General features: G+C 36.1%; 2 protein-coding genes across 10 annotated transcripts in view; one reads left to right on the forward strand and one right to left on the reverse strand.

The window, feature by feature from the left end:
- The window catches only part of LOC133522042 (matrix metalloproteinase-14), a 33,816-nt gene extending 31,442 nt beyond the window's left edge, over nt 1–2,374 (forward strand). For 3 of the 9 annotated variants that reach the window (XR_009799986.1, XM_061857221.1, XM_061857248.1), the window contains one exon: nt 1,924–2,374. Coding sequence is in view for 2 of the 9 variants with exons in the window: in XM_061857221.1 (XP_061713205.1) it covers nt 1,924–2,021 (98 nt within the window). In the remaining 7 variants the exon portion in view is untranslated. Of the gene's footprint in view, nt 1–126; nt 244–807; nt 911–1,923 lie in introns of those variants that run through there. The other 6 variants (XR_009799988.1, XR_009799992.1, XR_009799985.1 and 3 more) reach the window with 4 other exon arrangements.
- A 6,401-nt stretch (nt 2,375–8,775) lies between these two features.
- Nucleotides 8,776–25,853, reverse strand: part of LOC133522068 (uncharacterized) — a 117,558-nt gene continuing 100,480 nt past the window's right edge. Inside the window, exon 3 of the mRNA XM_061857268.1 lies at nt 8,776–23,892. Coding sequence (XP_061713252.1) covers nt 23,564–23,892 — 329 coding nt within the window. The 3' untranslated portion in view covers nt 8,776–23,563. The remainder of the gene's footprint in view (nt 23,893–25,853) is intronic.

Below are 25,853 nucleotides of genomic sequence, written 5' to 3' on the forward strand. Positions count from 1 at the left end.
GGCAATTGATATACATCTGGAAGTTGTTTAATACATTACCTACAAGTTATATAGGTTATAGGTACCTATTTTATTAAACGGGTATTGTCTAATCTGATATTACCGAGGGATGTCCTCGCGTTTTAGATGTGGTGAAACATGTCAAGCCAGTGACGTGGGCATTGCATAATGTTATGAATTGAATGCAGTTCCAGTTGCCCATAGCATTTTCGCCTCTCAGCTATGCTTTACTACGAATACGACGTAAGATTATAAATATGCATGCACCAGTGTGAAATGCACTTTCTTTATTAATCTTCACCCATGGCATAAACTGAAATCTAGTTATTTATAAAAATATAAGTGTATATTTATAAGTATTTATATATTGAATGTACCAACGAATTAACTACGCATTGCTATTATAATTGTCAAAATGCACTGTAAATATATTTAAGTCTCAGAACACTTTCGTAAACTAATACCTACTGACAAGTGAACGATTTGTAACTAACTAAATATACAACATATTTTAAGCATGTAAGATACTGACTCCACTGTAGTTAATAATGTAAGAACACACTTTAACAGAGTTTAAGCGGTATTCGTTTTAAAACTTAACTACTTATTTCAAAGGTATATTCTTAGACTGATGCACAACCTTTTAATCTAAGAATCCTGTGAAAATGGAATTGAGTGTGTCCAGTGCATGTGTAAATACGTGTGTAGAATAGATATAATGTAGATTAAACGTAGTGGGTGTAGTGGCTCGAGGGTTTTGGTTGCTGTGGATTAAGTATCCTTTTTAAAGGAAAGTTAATGTTTCAGTGGTTAGCGTCCAGTCGGGCGGCGCTAGACTGTAGTACTTGAGCGGCCGTGAGCCGTGTTATTAGGAGGGCTCCCTCCGCCGCGACACCAATCACCCGTAATTGTAGGTTTTTGTTTTCATTTTCAATTTTGTTTCTTATTTTAACATTCCGTCATTCGCGCAATTTAGCGGTTCAGAGTGCTATTTCCACTACCTAACCTTTTATTTTATGTAAGTTATTAAAATATTTTCAGACTATTTAATAAACGTGCAGCATAGGCTGTAGTATTTTTTGCCATAAACATCAGAAAATTGTAACAGAAACAAAATAGGGAGTATTACTGCAATGTTCGGTCGCCATAGAGCAGCACTAGCACATATTATAAACCGTAGAGTAACGTACTATGCCAAGCTACCCATTTTCAATACAAAATGAACACACCTATACAGTGAATGTCTTAAACAGTTATTTGAGAAGTTTTTCTAATTATGATGCGGTTACAGAGGCTTACCTACAGAGGCTTAAGAAATTTCTTTTCGCTCGAATACGCAAGATTTTTGTGTTTAGCGGCAGGCCTTCAGTAGTTGCTAGTGGCCCCTTAGGCAGAGTTTTGCGTAATATCCCCTAGGTATTAAATGTATGGAGAGCAAACTCTCAAAAACTAAGCATACAATCCTTTTATTTTCACTTGTTTAACACATTCACTGAGACAGGTTCTCCGTTCGCAGTCTCTTTTCAATACGAAGCGGAAAAAACATGTTAACGGCTATACCTAATTAAGAGTAGCGGGCGCTGGCACTGTATGCGTTAAAGAACAATTATTGTAAAGTTTAGCTTCTGAGTCGCAAATACATACTCGTAGGTTCAGGGATTCATTCCTTTTTTCGACGCTTTCATTTTCATTTGTTTGAATATTTAGGTAGGTACATAGGGATTAGGCATGTCAATGTGGCGTATTAATGTTTGTGTTACAATAAATTACACTTTTCCGTTTATTAATTAAGTAAGCACGCACCCTAGCTTTGCACTTTCCAAGTTCCTAGCCAAATTGTAGACTCAGTCGACTAATAAGTAGTGTCGAAGGAGTACAAAGGCTAGACGTTATTTGGGCCTCGTTAACTGATCGTGGTTGCAGATGGTGAGGAGGCGTCGGGCGGGAATGGCAGCGCGAGCGCGCGCCTATCTGCCGGCATCGCGGCGCTGGCGCTGGCGGCCGTGTGCTCGCGGTTCTAGCAGTGCGCCTGCGCTACCTTGCTACGGTTTGGAATCGATGCCTAACTGATCTTGAGACATGGTGCGACAGCCGACGGCTGCTACAGTCGCGCCGCTAACCGCGGGAGCTGCGCCCGCGTGAGCACCTCGCCGTTTCGCTGACTGTTATTGTGTGAGTGTGTGTGTCAGGCTTCGGTATATTGTGTATAGCGAACGCCAAGTGTGATGATGTTTGCGAACTTTTATACTGTTACGAGAACGATAATTTAATGCAAGTCATAGTTTTTATACTTATTATAAATAGATGATGTAAGTACGAGTGTGATATTGATGTAAGCGAAGAGTTTTGAATAAAACTAATGAAGTAAAATAAATTTGTTTTACCTGATATTCCCATAAATATGAAACGCTACAAAATCTATTTAAAATATGTTGGCAAGTAACGACGGGATGGCAGACCAAGATAAGTGTCAATTAAACGTCATAATTTCATAGAAGTTTGACGTTTAAAATAGTCCGTGCACCGTCTGGGCTATCAAAATAGCTGCCAACTTATCTTGGTTTGACTCTATCCCCTTATTCTTAAAACTTGGCAAACCTCCGTTAAATTGGGTTATTCCCACTAGTTACCGCCAAGTTCTTACTATAGTATATAATGGAACAGGCACCAGTAATGGGATGGTATAGACAAACCCTGTATATAAGTATTTACCATCAGTTTTTAAACGCTGACAACATTTTACCATAAAGAAGAGCCAAAGAGCTGCTCAAGTTTAATTTTTCATTGATATTTGTAGGTTTGATAATTAATGACGCCATACATCCTATGACTGGAGAAAAAAAATATAGTATTAATTGTTTAATAATATTGAAACCAATTTCAGTAGCTTTCGTTAAATACATAGAAAACATAGAGGACGAATTGGACATTCTACTTTTAAAGCATAAAGCGGTAGAAATTTTACAGATGTCGGTGAAATATCAAAAATAATCAAATTTTTCTCTAAAATGTCCCATAATTGGCGACGTTAGCATAGTGGTAACTACTGGGTATTTTTCCCACATTTTACGATCTTTTTACCTTTTCCCAATTTTTGACTAACTCGGTTTGGTTACCACCAAAATTTTGTAAGCATTCAGTAGGTACTAATAGATACAGTATAAAGAGCATAGGTTAATTAGTTATTAGTTTAAGTCGATTACTGTTTCAACTACCTTAAAAGTGATCATAAATACCTTTGTTTAGTATTCCGCCTCTAACTTATTTGTAGCTATGGCATAACTTATTTGATTTAGTGCGGCTACTGGCCGATGACTCGAAATGTCATAAACCTTCGTAATAGAACGTAGTGATTATATGCTCTTTGGTAATAAGACATTATTTTCATAAAATACAAGAAAAGTAATTTCAGCGTTTTTGAAAATTCATCCTAGGGGTTTAAAGTTCGTTACGGGAACGATTTGAGTAGGGACTTGTAGGAGAAAATATTAGAAAGTACGAAAAGTAATGTTAGTGTTTTTGAATACTCAGACCGTAATTGGGTTAAAAGAGGTGTGTCGGGAAATAAATCCACGCAAACGAAGTCGTGGGCAACAGCTAGTACGCGTATAGAATTTAAACTGATACAATTTATCAATCGTTCTTTATAAGGTACAGACACGTCTGAAAGTACCTTAATCTATGGGCAATTATTATTTATGGGTATTTATTATTTATGGGACATGACCGTACTAACATCCTAAAAAGCTAAATTATCATTAGCTACTTATTCACCTTTGCATATGGCCCTTTAAATTTTCGACATAGTTATGTATTGTGCTGATTATCACACTAGTGCGGTAAAGTAGCATCATATGTACTGTAATAGTACATTTCGATGCTAGTGCGGACGCATTTCCGCACGTGTATTGTACGACGTTTTTTAACACAGTTGGGAAAAAATAAGAAAAACAACAATTACTTTTTTTTATGCATGTTCTATAAGACAGAAACAATTGTAAATATAAAATAATATACTATTATTACCTAAATATCGTTATTTACGGTTATTTGTGTATCGTATATTTTAATTGTATGAAAACAATATCGAATGTTGCCTTTGGAAACTTAAAACATTCTTGCAGTTTTATTGGGTCTCCAATATCATTGTGCCAAGTGGCTTGCTTCCATCGCAAAATGCAGCTTTTTGGCAAAAAAGCTCCACAACCAGTAAGACTATAAATGAGGAGCTTATATTCAAAACATGATTTGTCACCGTGATATTAAACTGAGATAAATGGAAATAGTTATTTGTTTTACACTTATTATTAAAAACCCGATTAACACAAAAAAAAATCAAAAGTCCCGAGTGTTTCCGCGTGAGTACAATCTGGATCTCTTCACGGATATAGTAAATAAGTAAGCGTGCTCATCGCTTACCATCAGAGGGCCTACCGCGAACCACGTTCGACGTGTTGCTTCCCTGTCACACTTACGTATGAATTTACAAGTGGGACAGATACTCTACTATAAAATGATAAAGTTGAAGTTGTTTGAAAATGTGTTCGCAAAGAGTTGACTTACCAAAGAAAATTTGAATTTCGCGCCTTTTCCTGCTGACAACTTGGGTTGGATGTGTATACGCTGTATATGTTACCGGAAATGTATGTAATCCGTCATTGTATACAATTCCTAGGAAATGTATGTAATTCCTAAAATCGCACGGAAATGTGTAAAACAAATTATATTAGACACATTTCCTAGGAAATTTATACATTTCCTAAATAGCAATCGGAAATGTAAAATAGTTGAGTGTTTTATTACAGAAAGCATTGTTTTTTATACATTTCCTAATCCGATATTGGAATTATATACAATTCCTAGGAATTTTACATATTTCCTAGGACAAGTATGTATTAAATAGTTTTTGAAACCATATTTTATACATTTCCTAAATAGCTTCGGAATTGTATAAATTTCCTAGGATTTGTATACAATTCCTAGATTTCATACATTTCCGGTAACACAATTCCTAGGAAATGTATGTAATTCCTAAAATCGCACGGAAATGTGTAAAACAAATTATATTAGACACATTTCCTAGGAAATTTATACATTTCCTAAATAGCAATCGGAAATGTAAAATAGTTGAGTGTTTTATTACAGAAAGCATTGTATTTTATACATTTCCTAATCCGATATTGGAATTATATACAATTCCTAGGAATTTTACATATTTCCTAGGACAAGTATGTATTAAATAGTTTTTGAAACCATATTTTATACATTTCCTAAATAGCTTCGGAATTGTATAAATTTCCTAGGATTTGTATACAATTCCTAGATTTCATACATTTCCGGTAACATATACAAGTATACGCTGTCTTGTGTTTCCTTGTGTTGGCGGCAAAGCCGTGGAAAAGTGGTTAAAATGTAAGTACTGTGTTGGAAAGTGAAGTTTAAATTTATCGCTAAACATGTACACGTTCAAAAAAGGTATTATAACAATCGTTATTATTTTAAGTCGGTTATAAAGGTAATATCTTAATGATGTCTTGTGAACAACTAATTCCATACCTACTAATATACCGACAAGTTATCGATACAGTCATATGAACATTTTGTCAAGCCCTAGCGTAAAGTAACAGTTTAGGTTTTTACACAAAATATTCTAAATTATTGACTAATATGATGAAATATTAACACATAATTGAAGAAAAACTTATAATGAACTGTTATAATTGGTTTTTTACACTTTTTATGCTGTTTATTTGATAAAATATCGTTACGATAATTTCGCTAGGAATATCATAATTACCTGTGGAATGAGTATTTTCCTGGGTTTTTTGGCCCTGAAACACTACAACCCGGCACACAACATGACAACATCGTCACTAAATTACTTAATGTATAATTTTCTTTTTGATTCGCTTATATTTTTCACGTTAAAAAATACGGCAATATGATTTTGGCCGCCTTCGAACTCAAAATTGGTTACGTTTTCTCATATGTAGTCTGCCTCTTTTGCACTTATGGCTTGTTCATATACGTCATGGCTTCCCTTTCGCACACTTCATCTGTCTGTCAAGCGAAGCGACTGACATGTCTCTGACCAAATCAGATCCAAACTAACGTAATATAAAATGTATCATTGAAAAAGGGTACTTTGTGTAAAAGTTTACACCGAACCAATGAAAGAGTTTTCTCCATAGGAATGGCAGCAATATACTGTTAGCGATTGGCTGAATAACAAAAGACTTTTTCTATTTTGTGATGATCCCGCTATGCAAAATCAAAATACTATGGGAAAATAACATTTATCCAGTGACGTGACGACACATTTTATATATGGGTTCTTTTTAATTTTCTATAGACTGATAACATTAACTTAATTTCGTTTTTTTTGACTAATCAGGTTTTGAACATAAGCTCCTCATTAATACCTAAGCTATACCCTGAATCATAATTAAATTCCATCAAATCTACCACTGTGTTGCCAGTAAAATGAAACGGTCCATAAATAGTAAATATATTATTGGCGAAAGAATGCACGTAAATAAATAATTTACTACTAATTTGAAATACAACATTTAAATGCTAAGTTCAAATAATTAGACTTATTAAAAAGCAGTCCCATAAATTAATATTGAATTTAAACTATTTTTAGGTAGAAATGTTCGTTTTGAAATGGCAATACTTCAGGCTTAAACAACATTTGGTATTCCGTTTTAATATAATAACATTATCGTCTTTAGATGTGTATTATTAGTATTATTACTATACCTTAAAACGACAACTATAGAATAGTGTAATACGCCGTTATGGTTACCATGATAGATTTATGCCGGCCATGACACTCACTTGTCAAGTCAAGTTGTCACTTCATTCGGCACCTGACGTCTGTTACTCATAGTATTTTTCAAACAGAAAGGGTAATCAGAAAAGAACAGATGTCATCTAAATACAATTTGTTATTTTAAGATTATAAATTGTATGGAGACGCCACCTCACCCAGCGTACCCAGCATGTTTTAAAAATACTCTAGTACTCAACTGAGTATGGCTTGTACTGTATAAATTTTAAGTGCTTAAAGATTAAGTGCGTAATTTTGTACGTATAGTGAATAAATATTTAGTTATATATATAACTAACATAACAAACATCTAAGAGTCGAAGTATAGGCGACACATTTAACAAAAGCGGCCAAGTGCGAGTCGGACTCACGCATGAAGGGTTCCGTACCATTTGAGACTTATTAAAAAAAATCTACTTGCTAGATCTTGTTCAACATTTTACCACTTCGGACACACATTTTACCACTTTGGAAGTGTCTTTCGCGCAAACTATTCAGTTTAGAAAAAATTATATTAGGAACCTAAATATCATTTTTGAAGACCTATCCATAGATACTCCACACGTATGGGTTTGATGAAAAATTTTTTTTTTAAATTTTATTACGTATTTAAAAAAAACTACTCACTAGATCTCGTTCAAACCAATTTTCGGTGGAAGTTTGCATGGTAATGTATATCATATATTTTTTTTAGATTTTTTTTTCTGTTATTTTAGAAGTTACAGGGAGGGGGGGGGGGGACACACATTTTTTCACTTTGGAAGTGTCTCTCTCGCAAACTATTCAGTTTAGAAAAAAATGATATTAGAAACCTAAATATCATTTTTGAAGACCTATCCATAGATACCCCACACGTATGGGTTTGATGAAAATGGGATTTTTTGAGTTTCAGTTCTAAGTATGGGGCACCCCCAAAATTTATTGTTTTTTTTTTCTATTTTTGTGTGAACATCTTAATGCGGTTCATATAATACATCCACTTACTAAGTTTGAACAGTATAGCTCTTATAGTTTCGGAAAAAAGTGGCTGTGACAGAATCGGACAGACAGACGGACATGACGAATCTATAAGGGTTCCGTTTTTTGCCATTTGGCTACGGAACCCTAAAAACCCTTAATTTATGTAGTTGGCAGCGTGTCCTTAAAGGAATAGAAAATGGAGTGACCGAAACCGGGTTTCGGTCACATATTTTGACGTAATTTCTGTATTCCATACAAAAACGGTTTATTATGTTCGTAATAATATTTTTTATTATTCCAAAAAGGTTGGTGACATCTGGTCTGTCATACTGACGTTGACAGATGTCATTGTGAAAGTGACATTTCTTGGTAGATTTGATGGAATTTAATTATAAATTAGGGTATAAAGTTGGGAAATAATTCCGAGTGATTACCCCCAAAATGTTTTTAATATTCAATACCTACTAATAAAACTATCTATATAAATAGGAAAGGGGTTAATTTTTGGTTAATAAAACAAGTCGATTGGGGGTTATTGTAAAAGCGAGAATGATGGAAAGTTTTGGCTTCACTTTTTAGCAGGTCGGCCGTGATGAACTCGCCAATATTTAAATTATAAATTATAGATGTCATCCACCGGTAGTCGAGGCGGAATCGAACCGACGATGGACTTTCAAGCTTTTCCTTTAGTGTATGATATCTATTTCAGTAGTGTGAAAGAAATTCGTAAAATAATTTGAGTTGCTCCCTAGTTGCCACCAATATTTACTCAGGCTTTATTTTTCTAGTGTTTGTATATTGTAGCCATGTTACAACCTGACAGACTGACGAGTTACATATGGCCCCGAGTTATGTAACTCAAGAAGGGCTACTCGAAAGTGCGAGTTAGATAGGAATTTTGAATTGGGAATGTTACTTACTTAAATGTATAGTATCTTCATATGAAAACTATATAACAATAGTATCACAAATAAAACGACACATTTTGTGTTTTTAATTGGTTTATTTAACGTTTTTCTGGTTCTCCAATAATTTTTATATCTACAAATTCCTCTTACTTTAGTAATTACAAGTTTATATGACAATATTTTTCGTTTTTATTCCATTTTCATAAACGTATTCTTTAATAAACATCTCCACAATTCATCATAACACGGTCGTGCGACCTACTGTCTCAATCGTTCTAACTCTTAGGAAAATGCAAATAATATTAATTCCAAAATCTGTCTACAATCAAACGTGACTAATCTTACTTCGAGTGTCGAACGATGTCTACCTACATGCGGCAGCGGGCCGACAGCGAGTGTGGTCACGGCAGTCGGCTTCGGTAGTCGGCGCTAGGGGCACTAGGCACTGGGCACTGAGCACAGGCTACGCAGGCAGCGCGGGTGCGACGCGCGGGGAGCACATCACGCGGTGTCAGCGGCTGGCGTTAAGGCGAGATTTCACCAGTGTGCGGCACAAGCATATTCAGTACAAAAATGCTTGTGCTGCACACTGGTGGAATCCCGCCTTTATGGGTCAAGCCGCACGCGCCCTCCCTACATCCCGCGCATCCGCGCGTTTCGCTCGCCACCGCACGCCTCCTCATCGCACGCTTAGAGTAAAACCACTTAGCCGGCGTAACTTAAGCCTTAGTACACGACCACTACTCGAGAAACACCTACGACACATCCTAGATCATATCAATATATTGGAGCCCGCGTGCTGTGGCAGTGTGAGCCGGCGGTCGCGCATGCAACGCTGTGCTTACGGCAGTAATTACGAGTAACATTTTATTCTACGCTACCTCTCTCACTATCATTTAGGCATCTTTAATGATATTATATAGATAGAGATTATAATTATTGTGAAGTGCGGTCCTTTGGACAGATATATGTACGTTATTTTTTCATGAAATAATTACCTGTAGGTATGAATTTTGAAATAAAAAACTGCATTTTTTTGTTAAAAGTACTTTTGATTTTTGGCAATTGTATATATATTTATATGATCTAGAACTCATTAAGAATAAAGGGATCGACTTGGTGATTTTTATATAAAAAAATTGTAAATGATATTTTTAATTTGACCCTAGTACTACTTTAAACAGATGAAACCTTGAACGGTAACAAAATATTTGAATATAAACGGTTCCTAGGTAAACTCGTATCTAAACCAACATAAATCTATTAAATTAACACAAAACATTCACATTGAAATTTAAATAACACTAATTACATATATTATATTAATAACACTAATTTATGAACAAACACGTGATTTAAATAAATGTCTACACATTTGTGACTTGAAAATAAACACCAATATACATAAAATGGTTGACCACTTAACGTTCGGCAACGTTTACAAACGTACAAAGAGAACCCCGGGATGCAGTAACTAGGACCATAAAACGGTCATCATATGTATCAACATTCGAATAACGCACGACTATGTATTTGAATCATCATAAGACTTTAATTACAATTGTATCTTAAGTACTAACCACCTTCATTTCTCTATATATTGGGAAGGCCATAACGTTCTATTAACCGTTCGCTAGTCACTGCGGCCGAAAATCCGCAAGCCGTGCGGCAGGCTCGGCGTCATACCTATGCAATAATTCCCATGTCCGAGCGATTATCAGTACTTAGTCGTTGTAAAATACTCAAAAACACAGTATCATACCTACACGTCCAGAAAAAAAGGCCAATGGCTCGCGCCGTTAATATTCGCAAACTAAAAAATACGAAGTGAGACAGGTTTTGAAAGTTTCCCTATTACTTAGTTATTTAACATCATGGTTTAGGTTTTATTTATTTATTTCAACTCGAACCCAAACACAAACATACAAAATGTTTTAACTTAAGTCTAACTTAAATGGTCAACGACTATTTCAGGATTATATATATTTATTTTGGCAGCGGATATTCTCGGACCCAATCGAGAATGATGTCTATTCGTGTCTTCATTCTAGTCACTTAAAAGTGTACGATACAGTTTCACAGATTCGACTAGGTAGGTATTACGTAAAGATAAATTTGTTTGTATACCGGTGGTAGGTACTTTATACACGAACTTGTAGGTTACGATTTTGGTGGCTTGCTGCACAATATACCTACTCAGTGAGGAATAAGACCGATCTTCGATCTTTGACATAAATATATCTAAGGACGGGCCTTACGGGCACTAAGAATAACACCATTCTTCAGTGGTGTCACTCACGAATTTGAGCCAATCATGCGTTGTGGCGTTAGACTGCACTATTGGCTGGAATTATTTAGTACAGCGGTGTCACCCACACGAACATCGCTGATACCGCTGTACTGACCCCATTCTTATTGCCCGTAAGGCCTGTCCTTAGATATATGTCAATGGCTCCGATATTTAAGGCGTACCCATTTTTCCTCACTTCCCTAATGGGATAGGTACCTAACTTGATCACTTTAATTATCCATGTCATTTGGCAATACTGTCCACTTGCAAATAACGGTTTTTGCAAGAAATGAAGTCAGTTATTCAATAAACAATTAAATAGTCGTGATTGTTAAATTTTATTTTTATATTCGTTGAAAACAAAGTGACGAGATACTGGATATTTTTACTCATAATTCCGAGTTAAAATCATTTTAATGGTTATTATATCACCGTCTTAAGGCTCCTGAACCTATATAATTTACACAAGATTAAAAAAGAGATAAATGCGTTTTACTCACTTCAATCCAATATTTAGGTAATTTAGTTTACTAGTTACAAACCTCAAAATAATGATTAGTTGATGAAGTTACATTTGAACCGATTCGCCATGCAAGTTGTTCGAATGATCGATGCAGATAATATAATGTCGACTTTACCGATGCACGACACCACCAGTCTTCAGTAAATGTCACTTAAGTAGCATGTCACGCTCGTATTTAGGTACATATATTTTCTGTAAATATACTCGCAATCACCACATAACGCTTGTAAATAATATTTTTAAAATATGTTAAAGTGCTCGTAAACATATTTAATAATATTCGTGATTAACGATTAATTTTCTTTCTTTTCAAAATAAATTCCTTGACTCCTGCCTTTCTTTATTTATTGAGACGTTACATTGAATAAATGTTATGATAAAAATTTCAGTTTTCATCTGACTGTACTTTCTTTCCACTGGCAACTAATACTCATCGAGACAATTCTAACAATCTTAAACACAGTTAGGTTGCGATGTTTTATTAAATTGTTCCAATGGGCGCCTCCTGTCTCCATCATCAGATCAGCACGATGGCACCATAATATTGTATTGTCACCCAACTTACATATGTATGCAAATTTTTAGCTTCATTGGAAATTGTGAAGTGGGTCAAATTTAACTTACAAGATTTGACTCGTACAAACAGATACATTGCAAGTTAAATAAAAGCATGTAATAAATAGGTTAACTGAATATAGGTAAATATAAAATATAAGTACAATTTCAAGTCTGTAGGTAATTTTGCTTACAGACGCGTTTTACGGGGGTATAATTGCGTAGCATAGCGAGTGGCATGGCAGACGTGGTGAGCTCGGTAAACTCTCATTGAGACATACTCAGATATCAAACAACCGCAAATGATGTAAACATTTATATTTATTTTTATATTATTTTGAATTTCGAAGTCAGTCACTTGAAACTAACAAACTATCTAGAATTCGATAAAACGTCACATACTTTTCATACTGCGTGTCTAAAATTTTGCGCTTTATTCGTTGCTATTATTATAAAACAAACCATTATTATGGAACTACAAATGAATCCTCAGAAGTTGGTTAATTCAGGCTTAAATAGATAGGTTTTAAATCAGTTACAATTCTACACACGTATTTTTGAATTCTAAAATATCTGATATCTACAGCAGCAGCATCAATCTGAATATATGTAACACGTGCTTGCTGTCGATCGAATCCCCATATTTTTATAATTCTTATTTCTATTATAGTGACTGCGACAAACAATAATCCATGCCCAGTGACCCCTGCATTTAGCGTAACAAATGATCTTTGTTTTCATTGAATTATTATAATATACCTACAACATCCAAACAAAATAATACTTATGTCTAAAGTTTTGCTCAAATTTAAGAGATCGCGTTGCGGGATGTGGTTGTGGGATGTTTTCCATATGAATTCGTTTTCCTTGATCATTCTGATTCAACAGATAATTAATGCGATTCGGTTTATGATTACGCATACACTATAGTCGAAGGTGCACAAGCCATAAAAAGGTCAAGTATGGCGTTTTTGTTCCTGAGATGTCTTTAAGAAGTGGAGCCACCCATATTTTGATGTCATCGTGTCGTTTCAGCTTCGGCGTTTGAGGTTATTAATTGTTTAAATTTACATACCAAACTTAACTTAGAAGTCACGTTTGGTATCATTTTCAACTATATCAAAGATGTAGACGTAGATTACGTCTAAATCAGTTAAGCGGTTATTGATTTCCCAACCAAACCTAATACATCTCTTTTTTTACTTTAATAGTACATTACGATACAAGTGCGAAAAATAGGAAATTCGAAACGAGTGGCGATAAATTAAAACACGACCGAAGGGAGTGTTTTAAATCGACACGAGTTGCGAATTACCTATTCGCACATGTATCGTACAACGTTTTACAGTACATATGGCCCTTTAAATGTTCGACACAGTAACATAATATGCTACTTCTCGCACTAGTGCTATAAAGTAGCCCCATATGTACTGTAAAGGGATTTTTTTTGGGATAAAAACTAACCTATGTTCTTTCCCGGGATTATACCAAATTTCATAAAACTCGGTTCAGCGGTTATTGATTCCTCATACAAGTTTCTACTTCCCTTTTCACACCCTTAAGGGGTGATTTTTGGATTTAAACTATCCCATGTTCGTCTCCGGGATCCAAACTATCTCTATAAGAAATTATAATTACATTGGTTCAACGATTTCAGCGTGAAGAGGAATTAAAAAGAAAAGTTTTATTATTATTATTGTATCTCCTTGGATTTCACGGGCCTATAAATCCCGGTCTTTTGATAGGCTTGCATGGGGATATAGATCCAACACGTAGAGGCCTCTTGGAGAGCTTTAATGTCATGTAGAACGCCTGCTGGAACCCGTTCACGGGCGCAACAATAGACACCAATGAACCGGTCGCAACAGGCATTGGGACTATTGTAGTAAAGTGAACAGTATAACGGTCTATGGATTGAAGTTTGGGAGGACAATGAGACTGGGTTATTGCAAAGACGTCCGGACACCTGCCATAACAATGTTTTCACTAGTTATCGAGGCAGGCGGTGACTCGCCGCCCACTAGATGGGCCCCTGAAAATGCCGTCCTGAAGACGACCAGGAGCAACACCGGTGTGAGCGGCTCAGGGGTGTCGAGAGGTGTACGCCGCTTTCTACCCAGTGGCTGATAACAGCCACTGTGCCAACTCGCGTCTTATGCAAGTTTTCACTTCCACCCCTGAAGCATTTAGCTCTAACGACTCCTCTCTGGACGGCCAATGAAGGCAAGCCAAAGCTGAGAGTCCTGCGGGTCCCCTTGGGGTCCACTCCGACCGACGAAGACACGCCGGAGACGGAGACCCTGACCGACTCTCGGGAGTACTCGGGTCCGTGGGGTCGTTACTCCCCAACAGCTCGCCACAAGCTGCCCTGCGGTATTATTATTATTATTATTATTATTATTTATTTGATACACTAGCAGCTCTTGGAGCTGACGCGTGTATATGGCAGCACTTGTGTTTATTTAGCACTTTTTAATGACACCATTCCGAAGTAAAAACATCTAAAATATAGATATATATAGATGTTTTTACTTAGGAACGGTGTCAATATGAATTCAGCATCCTCGATGTACTCGTATAGGTATACGAAAACGATACCAAACTTGGCCTAGCAGCTTAAATGACATATCAAAATAAAATTGAGAGCTTCCCCACTAAAAAATATATATCTAAAATCTTGGTGGCTCCAATGATTTATTATCAAGATAGATTATAGGCGTTCCAAAATTATACAAGTTGCCTGTATAATTTTGCATCTGGGCAAGCAAGAGATGTGCACGTACTATCGAGCTCCCGATCAACAAAAGAGAACCAAGGCAACCAAGCTCATGTTTAACAACGAGTATGACAAAGATGAATGGAATGCGAACATGAATCAAAAATAACAGATTTATTTGTAGGTATACAAATAAATATGAACGTGTTTTTTGTGTTCCTTATGTATGAGTATAAGCTATCTAGGTATATAATATCACTGGGTGGCTCCATTCTAAGGACCAATCCTGCCTAAAAAAATATTTTGTTCACAGAACGCCATATTTTTATCTGCTGCACCTTCGACTACAACATATAAAAAGATGTTTAACGACACAAAAAAAACCTTTATAAATGTTGGATAAGATGGGCCAAAAACTCTACGAAAGATTTCGAAATCATCTTATATATATATATTTTTTTTGTTTTGAAAGGCGTTAATACAGATTATAATTCAGTGCTCCAACTTCATACCTTGCGGACCAAAGTAAAGATACTCTTAATGAGGTATTAACAAATTCCAAATCCAGGTTCTACATCATAATGCTCTCGCTTAGATTTGGTCAAAACTTTGCATTAGCACACGAAATTCCTAGCGTGATATTTATTGAGTCTCTTATACCTACACATAACGGTTCCATTTCGACTGGTTAGGTCATTTTCCCAAAATCATTATTTCCTTGTAGCGTAATTTCCAGTCGCATTTTTTCCTATTCTTAATTTACATCAGACGTATTTATTCCTAACATGATTTTTCCATTCGCATATTTTCCCATTAGACAATTTAACTATTCTTAATTTACACTAGACGTATTTATTCCTTGCATGATTTTTCCATGCGTAGATTTTCCCATTAGACAATTTATCCACAATCATCCAAATTGCGTACAGTTAGCAATATCGACGGAGCCCCGCTTGCGCGGGGCTTCTATTGTGAGCCGTTTGGCCTTCGGCCGTTTGAAGATACCTAACGAACCTAACCTACCGTTAAATTTTCACCGTCCCAATCCCAACACTCCCAACACCGACAATTTAGCAAGAAAAAAATACGTCTAGTGTAAATTAAGAATAGTTAAATTGTCTAATGGGAAAATCATGTTAGGAATAAATACGTCTGGTGTAAATTAAGAATAGGAAAAAATGCGACTGGAAATTACGCTACAAGGAAATAATGATTTTGGGAAAATGACCTAACCAATCTCCATTTCACTGCGACAAAAATGTCAGAATTCTCAATCATTACCTATTTCTTACTTACTGCGATACCTGATACATTTTATTAATTACTAACTTGTTTGATTTCTCTCTTGGTGTTACGGCATTAATGAAGTAGGTACTGTTAAATATAGATGTATATATATATATATATTGTTAACCATAAACTTATACATATACGAGTAAAACACTTTAATTTCCATAACATTAAAAAATCTCGGTATTTGTAATAAAGATAATAGGTATGAAACTGGTAAAATAAATTACCATTGGTAACATGTTGGTAAAAGTTGCGCCATGAAGCCCTCATAGCCGTCATAGCTGACGATTCCATTGTTACTACATTGGTTGATAGAGTACTCGTAATTGTGTATATTTTGTCAAGACAGATGACTATCTGTTAGAGCAAGATCCCAGAGCCGCTAGACCTTACTTATTTTCACATGAATAAAATGTATGGGATAATGTAGTATTAGAAAGTACTTTTAATGTCTGCATACTTTCTACATTGGCCCGACGGCCATTTGTCCGGAAGAAAAAAATATTAACTTTTCTTAAATTCTCATGGCTGATTTTAATTCAGGATTTAGAAAATATCGTTAAAAATTGATAATCAATCCTGCCAGACAATTTCCGTCGGTGGTAACGTTTACCAGACGATTTAAAGCTATCAAAAAATACTTATACTTAGTCTCACACTTGATTTTTATATATGATACTCAGGGAATGATTACAAAAAGTTTAGTAAGCAGGCAGACCAATTGGAAGGACCAGACCCACATAAAGTTTCGCTATGAATATGAGTACAATGGTGATTATGAGATAGTTAGCCGAAAATACAAAAGCTATAAAGTTGAATTTTGCACATCGGGCTACGTTTATAATGTATACGAGACATAAGAAGTGATTTTGAAAAATTCGACCAAGGGACGAGAATATAAGTAAAGTTACATGTTTTTGGCAGCTTTACAGCGTCTCATAAAGTTACCGCCGGTGGAAATGGTCTGGCAATGTTGATTATCAATGGTTAACAATATTTTCTAAAACATACATTGAAATCAGCCATGAGAATATAAGAAAAGTTAGTATTATTTTTACCTATCTTTAGCACCTTGTACCGGACAAAGGGCCGCAGGGCCAATACATCAAGTATGCAGACATTAACAGCACATACTAATACTACATTATCCCATACATTTTATTCATGAGAAAATAAGTAAGGTCTGGCGGCTCTGGGATTTTGGCCTATGTGTCTGTAGATAAAGGTGTGGCGGTTTATGAACATGCAGGATCCCATGGTATAGGGTCAGTACAATGAAATCCACAAATGTTCTAACATACATTAAATTATTCAATGCAAAATATTAAATAATTCAAAATAAGTTACTATTGTTTGATAAATGCTCTATGATGAAAACATATTTTTTCTCGGGTGTCGGAGAGGCCTGCTCTCTTCAAGTCACCCACCAAATCGAAGCCGGCGTCCATGGAGCTTCATAGTGTCCTTTGAGTCGAACGAGAGGAAATTACTTAAGAAGTTAAAATAAAGTACAACGCTAACCATTCTAACACTCCGAGAGAGCTTAATTGATGGCGTTGCAATTTTATTTACTCTTTAAGTGGTACCATACACTAAAGCTAAGGCACACTATTTGTATGCAGATCAAAAAATCCTTATTATTTATTTTTCTCTCAACGTAACCAATTTACCTGATTAGAGGAAAATAAGTCCATGGATTACAACTCCAATAAGTTGGTAATCGCTTAAGTTTAATATTATATTTTATATTAATAGTTTAAAAAACGTGATGACATTTCAATTAGTATTGCTTATGATATACGTCTGAGTCTCTCTCAAAGATATTACATGTACCTACTTCATTTCGCTCTTTGACATAAAGTTTTTGGAGTGGTACATTAGGCACTCTGGTCATACCATGGAACTAAAATCTACACCGTTGCGGTTTTGAATCCATAACCCGTAAAGTATAAGATCTATCGTCTTGGTCAAACACATAATCATAATCACAGAGCTCCGTTTGTTGATGAAATACAAATGTCAGGTTAATTTTGCCAGTTCTATTACAATACTCAAAAAGTTGGAACGCATTGAGTATGATACTAACATTGAATACTTTGAATATAGATTTCGCGTCTACCTATTGGTGTTTTCCTTACTTTACTCTAAGGAGCAGGACGATAATCTATGTATTTATCAACTACATTGAAACGCCGATTATTCGTCAACGACCCCGAAAGCATTAATAACTGCTTGTTTTGTGCGTAATTGTGACAGTTGGCTATTTGTATAGACTAATACCATAGATATGGTACTTATACATACGTACTAATAAGTGACCCCGCTTAGCTGTCCACACATGCGCCCACAGAGCGCGCAGCATCTGTGCGCTCACCGCCAGTGAGGAAGCGATCGCCGATATAATGGGCTACATGCATGAACAATATTTTAAAATCTTTGTTCAATAAACACGAAGTTAATGCACCCGGGTACTTTGGACCCGGGTATGTCCTTAAACTACGTCCACAAGAGAGGTATGGGCATTGTGAATGTCATCTCGCTCTGTGTGGTAGGGCACAGTACAGCGGATGTCATTCCAGATCTAGAGCAGAGCCCAACTGGGGAAGTACCTCCACCTTACAGAAAATCGCAGCCAAATAACACCAGACCCTACTCATAGTGTTGTGTTCCTGCCGGTGAGTAAGGCTGCCAGAGCTCAACGAGGGTGGGAGGGGGTTAGGGTCGGCAACGCGCATGTAACTCCTCTGGAGTTGCAGGCGTACATAGGCTACGGATACTGCTTACCATCAGGCAGGCCGTATGCTTGTTTGCCACCGACGTAGAATAAAAAAAAAAAAAAGTTAATGCAAACATGTGAAGTCTGCAACTTTTTGTAACATTATTGTAAATGTGTCTACAAGTTTAACCCTTTGAACGCCAAGAACCCCTAAAGGCGTCGTTACTAGTCGTGCCCACAGTGCCAAGGACTAGGTGTCATGACATACGCTGTCAAAGTAACCTTCACATTTTCAAGTAAGGTTTACATTAGCTCGTTAGCGCCCAGGAGCTTGCCGTCTGAGTGATGTTTGTGTTTATGAGTGTTCAAAAGCAAGGCTCTGAACCGGTTTATTCTTCATACAAAAAATACCGGTATTATTACGTTCTTTTTCGTTCTTTGGTTTATTATTTCATTATTAATGGGACTATCTAATAATGCGAAGTTGTTGCCTAAAAAATGATCCAGTCCTACGTAAAGAGTATAAAATAATTAAAAATATTGGGCTATTTTGGGATTTAAAAATAAACCGGTTCCGAGCCCTGTTCAAAAGATTAAAAAAAGTAACATTTTAACATATTATGTTTATTGTATATTAAACACTTTTTTATGTTATCTTTCTTATATTATAACGGTATTTAAGCGCATTTTTACGGCGTAAAATATTAAATAACGCTAAAACATTCCATGGTGCTTTCCGTACATTTGGTGGTAGTCGTGTGGCTTGACATACGTCACAGCACGTGCACTTTTTGTATGGGGGGTTCTATTAGAGGTGCATACACATTTGCCACATTTAAGTATTTTCGCAATTTAGAAGTTTCTGGGCCACAACAGATAGCAGGTTTATTAGAAACATTTATACCTAACGGGAAATATATCGATTGACATTTTCCAAAAAATCCATGCATGTAGCTAATTATGTATGTAGTGTTATTGACCCTTTTTAATTTACATTGGTAAGTAGTACGAACGAGTGCAAAAATAAGAAGATTAAGTGTCTTCCAACTCATTACCGTGACAAAATATACTAATTTCCTACAGATTTAACACACAGCACACAGTATCAGGCATTTGTACAAATTCCCAACGAATTCTTTCTTACATTTTTATTATGTAACGAATGAAATTAGACAAAAGTGAAGTGAGTGAAATAATGACCCTGTGCCAATTTTAACTTTATAATCTTATTATGAAACGGTTATACTTACATGGATATGATTTGTCATTTCTGGTTGAAGAAATTTTAATGTTAACAGCTGGTAGAGAACCGTTTTATAACAAGATTATAAAGTTTGAGTCACCCTCCGTTGAGTTATCGCCCTCCGTTGTGTAATGGCCTGTTAAACTCGCTTGCGTTAATCGAATATCTACCTATCATAACTACAAACTTGATTTCTAGAATTTCTGAAACGCTAGCTGATTGCTGCTCGCCGGCGGTGAGACAAGGTAAGGTGGAAGTCACTCCACGCCGCAATGCCGAGCCAAAGCGAGGCATTCTTCAACGGCGACAATGCGAACTGAACCAGAAGATAAACTGATTATTTACATTTAATGTACAGACTAACGTGATTCGTTTGAATATTCCTAACTGACGGAGCATGGAAATTATGCCAATCGTATTCCTAATGAATTAACTCTCCGGACATAGTTTACAGCTAAATACGTAAGGTTTCATACAATGTTTTACATAATCAGCTTCTTTGTTCATATTATTTGTGCGTTAAACATTTACACTTTATTATGTACATCAAAACATACGTACATTAATTAAAAAAAGAACGTACACTCTCACCAAAGTTTCACCGGAACATCGAAATATACCCGTTAGACTAAACCTACGGAGAAGGGCACTCTGCGTGCAGGAGGCGAGAGCGCGCCGAAAGCCGCGCGAGGCGCTGCCTCCGCCCCCGCCCCGGAGCCAGGCCAAACCACTCATGGATAACTTGGGATATCTACATATTTACTACCAATTATTGCTAACTTCGTGTTACTACAGAACCAAATTTTATAAGGAATATTGGCTAGTGGACAGGGACAGTGACATTAAAAAAGTCAATTTACGCTTACTCCCTCTACGCTGTTGTTCGACTTTATCTATCGCGGAAATGAATTGTATATAATATGCACCAACAACATTCTAACCGAACTTCCTTCCTTTCGTTTGGTCTTTCGATCTACTCGAATACAGAATAGCGAATAAGTGAAGATATCGAGGTTTAAGAGTAGAAACATCCACAAAGAAGGAATTTACGGTCAATGTGTAAGTTTTAACGAGTGCTCGAATTGTTTCATAATTTATCATCCTAGTAATTCATTTATTATTACTATACTTTAGACACTTTGATATAATTTAGTACATACATGTAAAGGTTTTTCATTAAAAAATGAATCCCTTTGAGACAAGGGAAACTTGTATAGTGGATGACGGATCTACTCGTAGATTATGGATATAAAATAAAAAAAATGATAAAAACGACACGTTGCTTGCAGATTGATTACATTCATAATGTGTACCTTTATGATGACCATAGATCCATTTAGGTAATTTAAGCAATCTGAAACTCAAAATATTTTAAAGGAATAAGCGTATTATAATCAATCGTTTATCCATGAGCTTGAATCATTTTTATGCGGATCTGCTACCTACTTCCGCGAACATTCAGCTTTGACTTGGGGGATATTGAAACCTAATAATTCCTACATACGAGTAATATACTTCTGATAATACTATGATTTACCATGTGCTTTACTCGTTGCAATTATAGTGATATTGTTAAGTTACTTTTAATAATGTAATGTTAAAAAGAAGGGTGTTAGTTTTTAGTTGCCAAAAGTAGTTATAAATAAACACTTATATCTTAATAATTGCCCATATACCTGCAAAAAAATATAATAATCGCTTTCGGCGTGGATATTGCTTAACACACAATCATAAAAATACTACTGGACATTCTTTCAAATCGGACACTATCTAACTACACAATCAATCTTGGAAATATAACAAGTATGTAAGTATATAAGTGACAGCAAAGAAATGGCGCGGTTGTGAGACGTTAGTGAACGGCGACCGCTTGAACAACGGCTGAGTTAAGTGAAGCGGTGCAGCGGACCGACCGTGCGCCCGACGGCGGCGTCGGCGTAGGCGCGCCGCGCAAGCCTGGAGTTGGTAAAATTAAACACCTAAGAAGCATTAATAGACCTTTAGCACCTTTGTAGTGACTTTGATTAAGTACGGAATTGGGAACAACGAACTTTTTTGACATATGTACACGATAAAAAACGTAAAAAATAACTTACTTAATATTATTATCATTTATCATTTGAATACAACAACTACATCCCCGCCTGAGGACAATATTTTCAACAAATATCCATTCAATAAAGTCTTCGTAACCATTATTTATATTTTGTTATCGATCACATTATGTTCAACGACACCTCTATATTTTTAATATTTTTCAAAAATAAGAAAAAGTAACAAACATTGTAATCAGATATTCATATGCGAACGATTATATCCCTGATGAAATTTGTTTTACATCATATCATATCTTTGACATAATATACATATACAATAATATATATTAAAAATCAATTCATTATAAAAATCATTATCAACCATGATACATCTGGCAATATTTGAATGATAGTTCATAAGACGGATATTATTACATACAACTTGCATTATATGTATTATTAGTCGTATTTTACTTCTTACAAAACAACAACTACTTTTAATTATCCCTAGATTAGTTTAATCAATATTTTTTCATAGACCAGCACTTAGGCGTCGGCAGAGCCGGGGCGGCGCGCAGCGCTCGCGGCGGCGGCGCGCCTCCGAGTCCCACTCGTTACTACCTACTTCAATGAAGGCTCGCGAATCTATCAAAACAAATTCTGACACAAAAAAAATACCAATTCATCTGTCAACTATCTATTGTTCCAATGAGCAAAATAACTTTCTTCAGTTCTTTACGTACAGTGTCATACGTGTGTTAGTGCTTACTTACAACCTATAGCAAAGTATAAATCCTTTTATGAGTATGAAAGATACTGAACAACGCGGAGCCAACTACGGCCAGTAGTTATTGCGAAACCAGCGGAAGTATCATCACATTGTAGGTGAAGCCGCGTTACCCAGTGGTGAGGATCTGCTTACGATCACGTAGCAGATTTGTTCCTAATATAATTAATTAAAACATGTATAAAATAAGGTTGGTGTTGTAAATCAACTGAGTCATTGTCGGTAAATCGCAAATGACATAGATAAATTTCGTTTTTTTTTTTCAACTTTTAAAAATACTGTCTCTATGTAAACTAGTTTAGCAAAAATAACTAAAAAGTATTAAGTGCCTATTAACGATGTTGCTGTAAAACTCTATTTAAAATATAACATCTTCACTTCAAGCAAAATATCGTTTGTGCCTGAAATATTAACATACTGGCCGGAACTTCGGCTTACGAGATAAAATGCATAAGTTGAGTACATTTTGGTGTTTCTATTTTTTGACTTTTGAGTGTATCGAGCATTCGGACACAATTATTCACTTAAAGTAAGTACGAGCATCGCACTCGCGAGGCGCGGCGACGGCCCCGCCCCGCCAGGCGCGACCATCATTGAACTTGTAACCGCGCAGTAATTTATTATCATAATACAGTACTAGTAGAAGTTCTGATCGCAAACATACGATCGCGAGACGCGGGGGTGCGACGCACATGAACGTAAAACTATAACCTCGAATCGCGCACATTCACTAGATGCTTGTAGGCTGTCCAGTGGGTCCGTAAGTGCGTGGCGAGCGGCAGCAGGAGCGCGACGGCGAGCAGAGGCGGACTCGGCGCGCGAGGCGGCGCGGCGGAAGGTGCCGCGTAGGGCACGGAGCAGGTCGACAGGCGCTCCTCCACCGGCGCACAGTGCTCGGCCTCGGGCCGCGCCGCCTCGCTCAGCCGCGACTCGCAGCGGTAGCACAACCGCTGCTCGCAGTACCAGTAGCAGCACTCGTCCCATCCGTAGTTGGACTTATTCTTCTGTGCGCCCGTTTCTGGTATTCGGGGGTCTGAAAATATTACAGTGTTACTTCAATTTACGTTCGCCTACTTCACTGGAGAGAGGTAACGGTGGCAGAGCGCTCACAAGTAATGATTCTCCCCAACTTGCCTAATTTTCAAACAAATTGACCTAACGCAAGAAAAGAGAGCCTTGTTAGCTCCGGCTTGTTTACGAATATTCCTAACGTGCCGCCACTGGTATTTTTACGTATTAAAAATAGAGCTTCACTACTGCGGCTGGTCATATGCCGCTGACTGCGAGCCAAATGAGATACCTACGGCAACGCGCACTATACGTCTTCATTGGCTATGTACAAATTGTAGAGTTGAATCAATCAATGTGTTTTTTTTTTGCGTGTGTAGGTATAGTGTGTGGTGGGAAAATATAAGTAGCCCCATTAACATTGACATGAATTAATATTACAGGTCAAAATGTAATCACATCTCTATCTTATTTTTTTTTAGTTAGGGTAAAATCCGGATAAATGCCATACTTTCAGATAAAGCTCCATAACTTCGAAACTTTTAAACTTACGTGAATTATTTTAACTAAATTAGCCAGTCTAATCTTTTGTCTTACACCGAGACTTGTCTCTTCTGTTCTAATAACTACAGTGTATGCACCATTTTCGTTTTTCTCGAAGATGATTTTGAGGATAGGTGCCTCACAAGTATGGAAAGATGCCCCGTCATGAATGTGTCAAGACGGATTGTTGCCCTATAGCATAAAATAATTAAAATTATATAAATAAATAAATAATAAATAATAAATAAATAATAAAATCTAGTCTTAATAAATAATAAATAAATAATAAAATAATAAAATCTAGTCTTTAAGAGATAATATAATAATCACTATATACATAACCATTTTTGCTATTAATTCTTTATTTATTTCTTTGACAAAAACTAAATAGTAAAATTAAAATGTCGCTATATTTATTTCTGACGTAATTCCTAAAAACTTAATGAGGTCTAAATTAACTATGAATAAAAAAGACTAAAATGTACCAACTAATATTGCAAAATATATCTTTATAAACACAAATTACTCTGGTATTTTATATATCAAATAGGTATACGTTTATAAAACCTATCTAGTGTTGTTAAAAGACTAGGCTTCAAGACTTTGAAACCTTAAAGACTCGCAAACCTTGAAGGTTTAAGCTTTGAAGACTTAAGCGTTGAAGGTTTGAGCTCAAAAACCGTTCAGAAGCTTAACGACTCAAGCTTTTTACGACATCTTAAGAGAAAGTTTTTAAGGGAGTTGCAGGCGTAAATAGGCTACGGAGTCTACTTACCATCAGGCGGGCCGTATGCTTGTTTGCCACCGACGTAGTAATAAAAAGGCAGAAAGTATTATTGTTATGTTTTTAAGAATATTATGAACCTAACTACGTTGTCGATTTGTAGTTATGTCTCGGTGTAGTGATTAAAAGATCGCAAAAAGACTGATGTCACTCATAAAACTGATCTGCAGTAAAAGTAAATCTTTAACTTTACGTTTAAAGGTATTGTTTATCCACTCTAATTGATATTTCACAAACAAAAATGCGATAAAGTCCCAATATATTTTTTCTTTTTTCCCCTATTTCACAAAAATTAACATAATATGTTTTTATTCTAATGACCTCAGGATGACGCCGTTAAAATCACTTGGGTTCCTCACGGACATGCTGTATAACTATCAAATATGGCCTAGATTGGTCTAATTTGTTAGAAGCTTTTAAGACTTAAATGCTCCAAACCTTATAGATTTAAACCTTCAAAGCTTAGGAGGCTTTAAAGCTTGAGGCCTAAAGACTCGTGGTTTCTGTGATCGTAAGTAGCAACGCGAACTTATTAAGTTGAGACTTATACGGTCGAGGCTTTATGGTTCAAGACTTCTAGACTCAGCAGTCGCGACTCGAGTCTTGTAGTTTACGCCTCGAAGCTCAAATTGACAACACTAAACCTATCTCATAAACTC

Source organism: Cydia pomonella, chromosome 1 (assembly GCF_033807575.1).
Source record: "Cydia pomonella isolate Wapato2018A chromosome 1, ilCydPomo1, whole genome shotgun sequence".
NCBI lineage: Eukaryota > Metazoa > Arthropoda > Insecta > Lepidoptera > Tortricidae > Cydia > Cydia pomonella.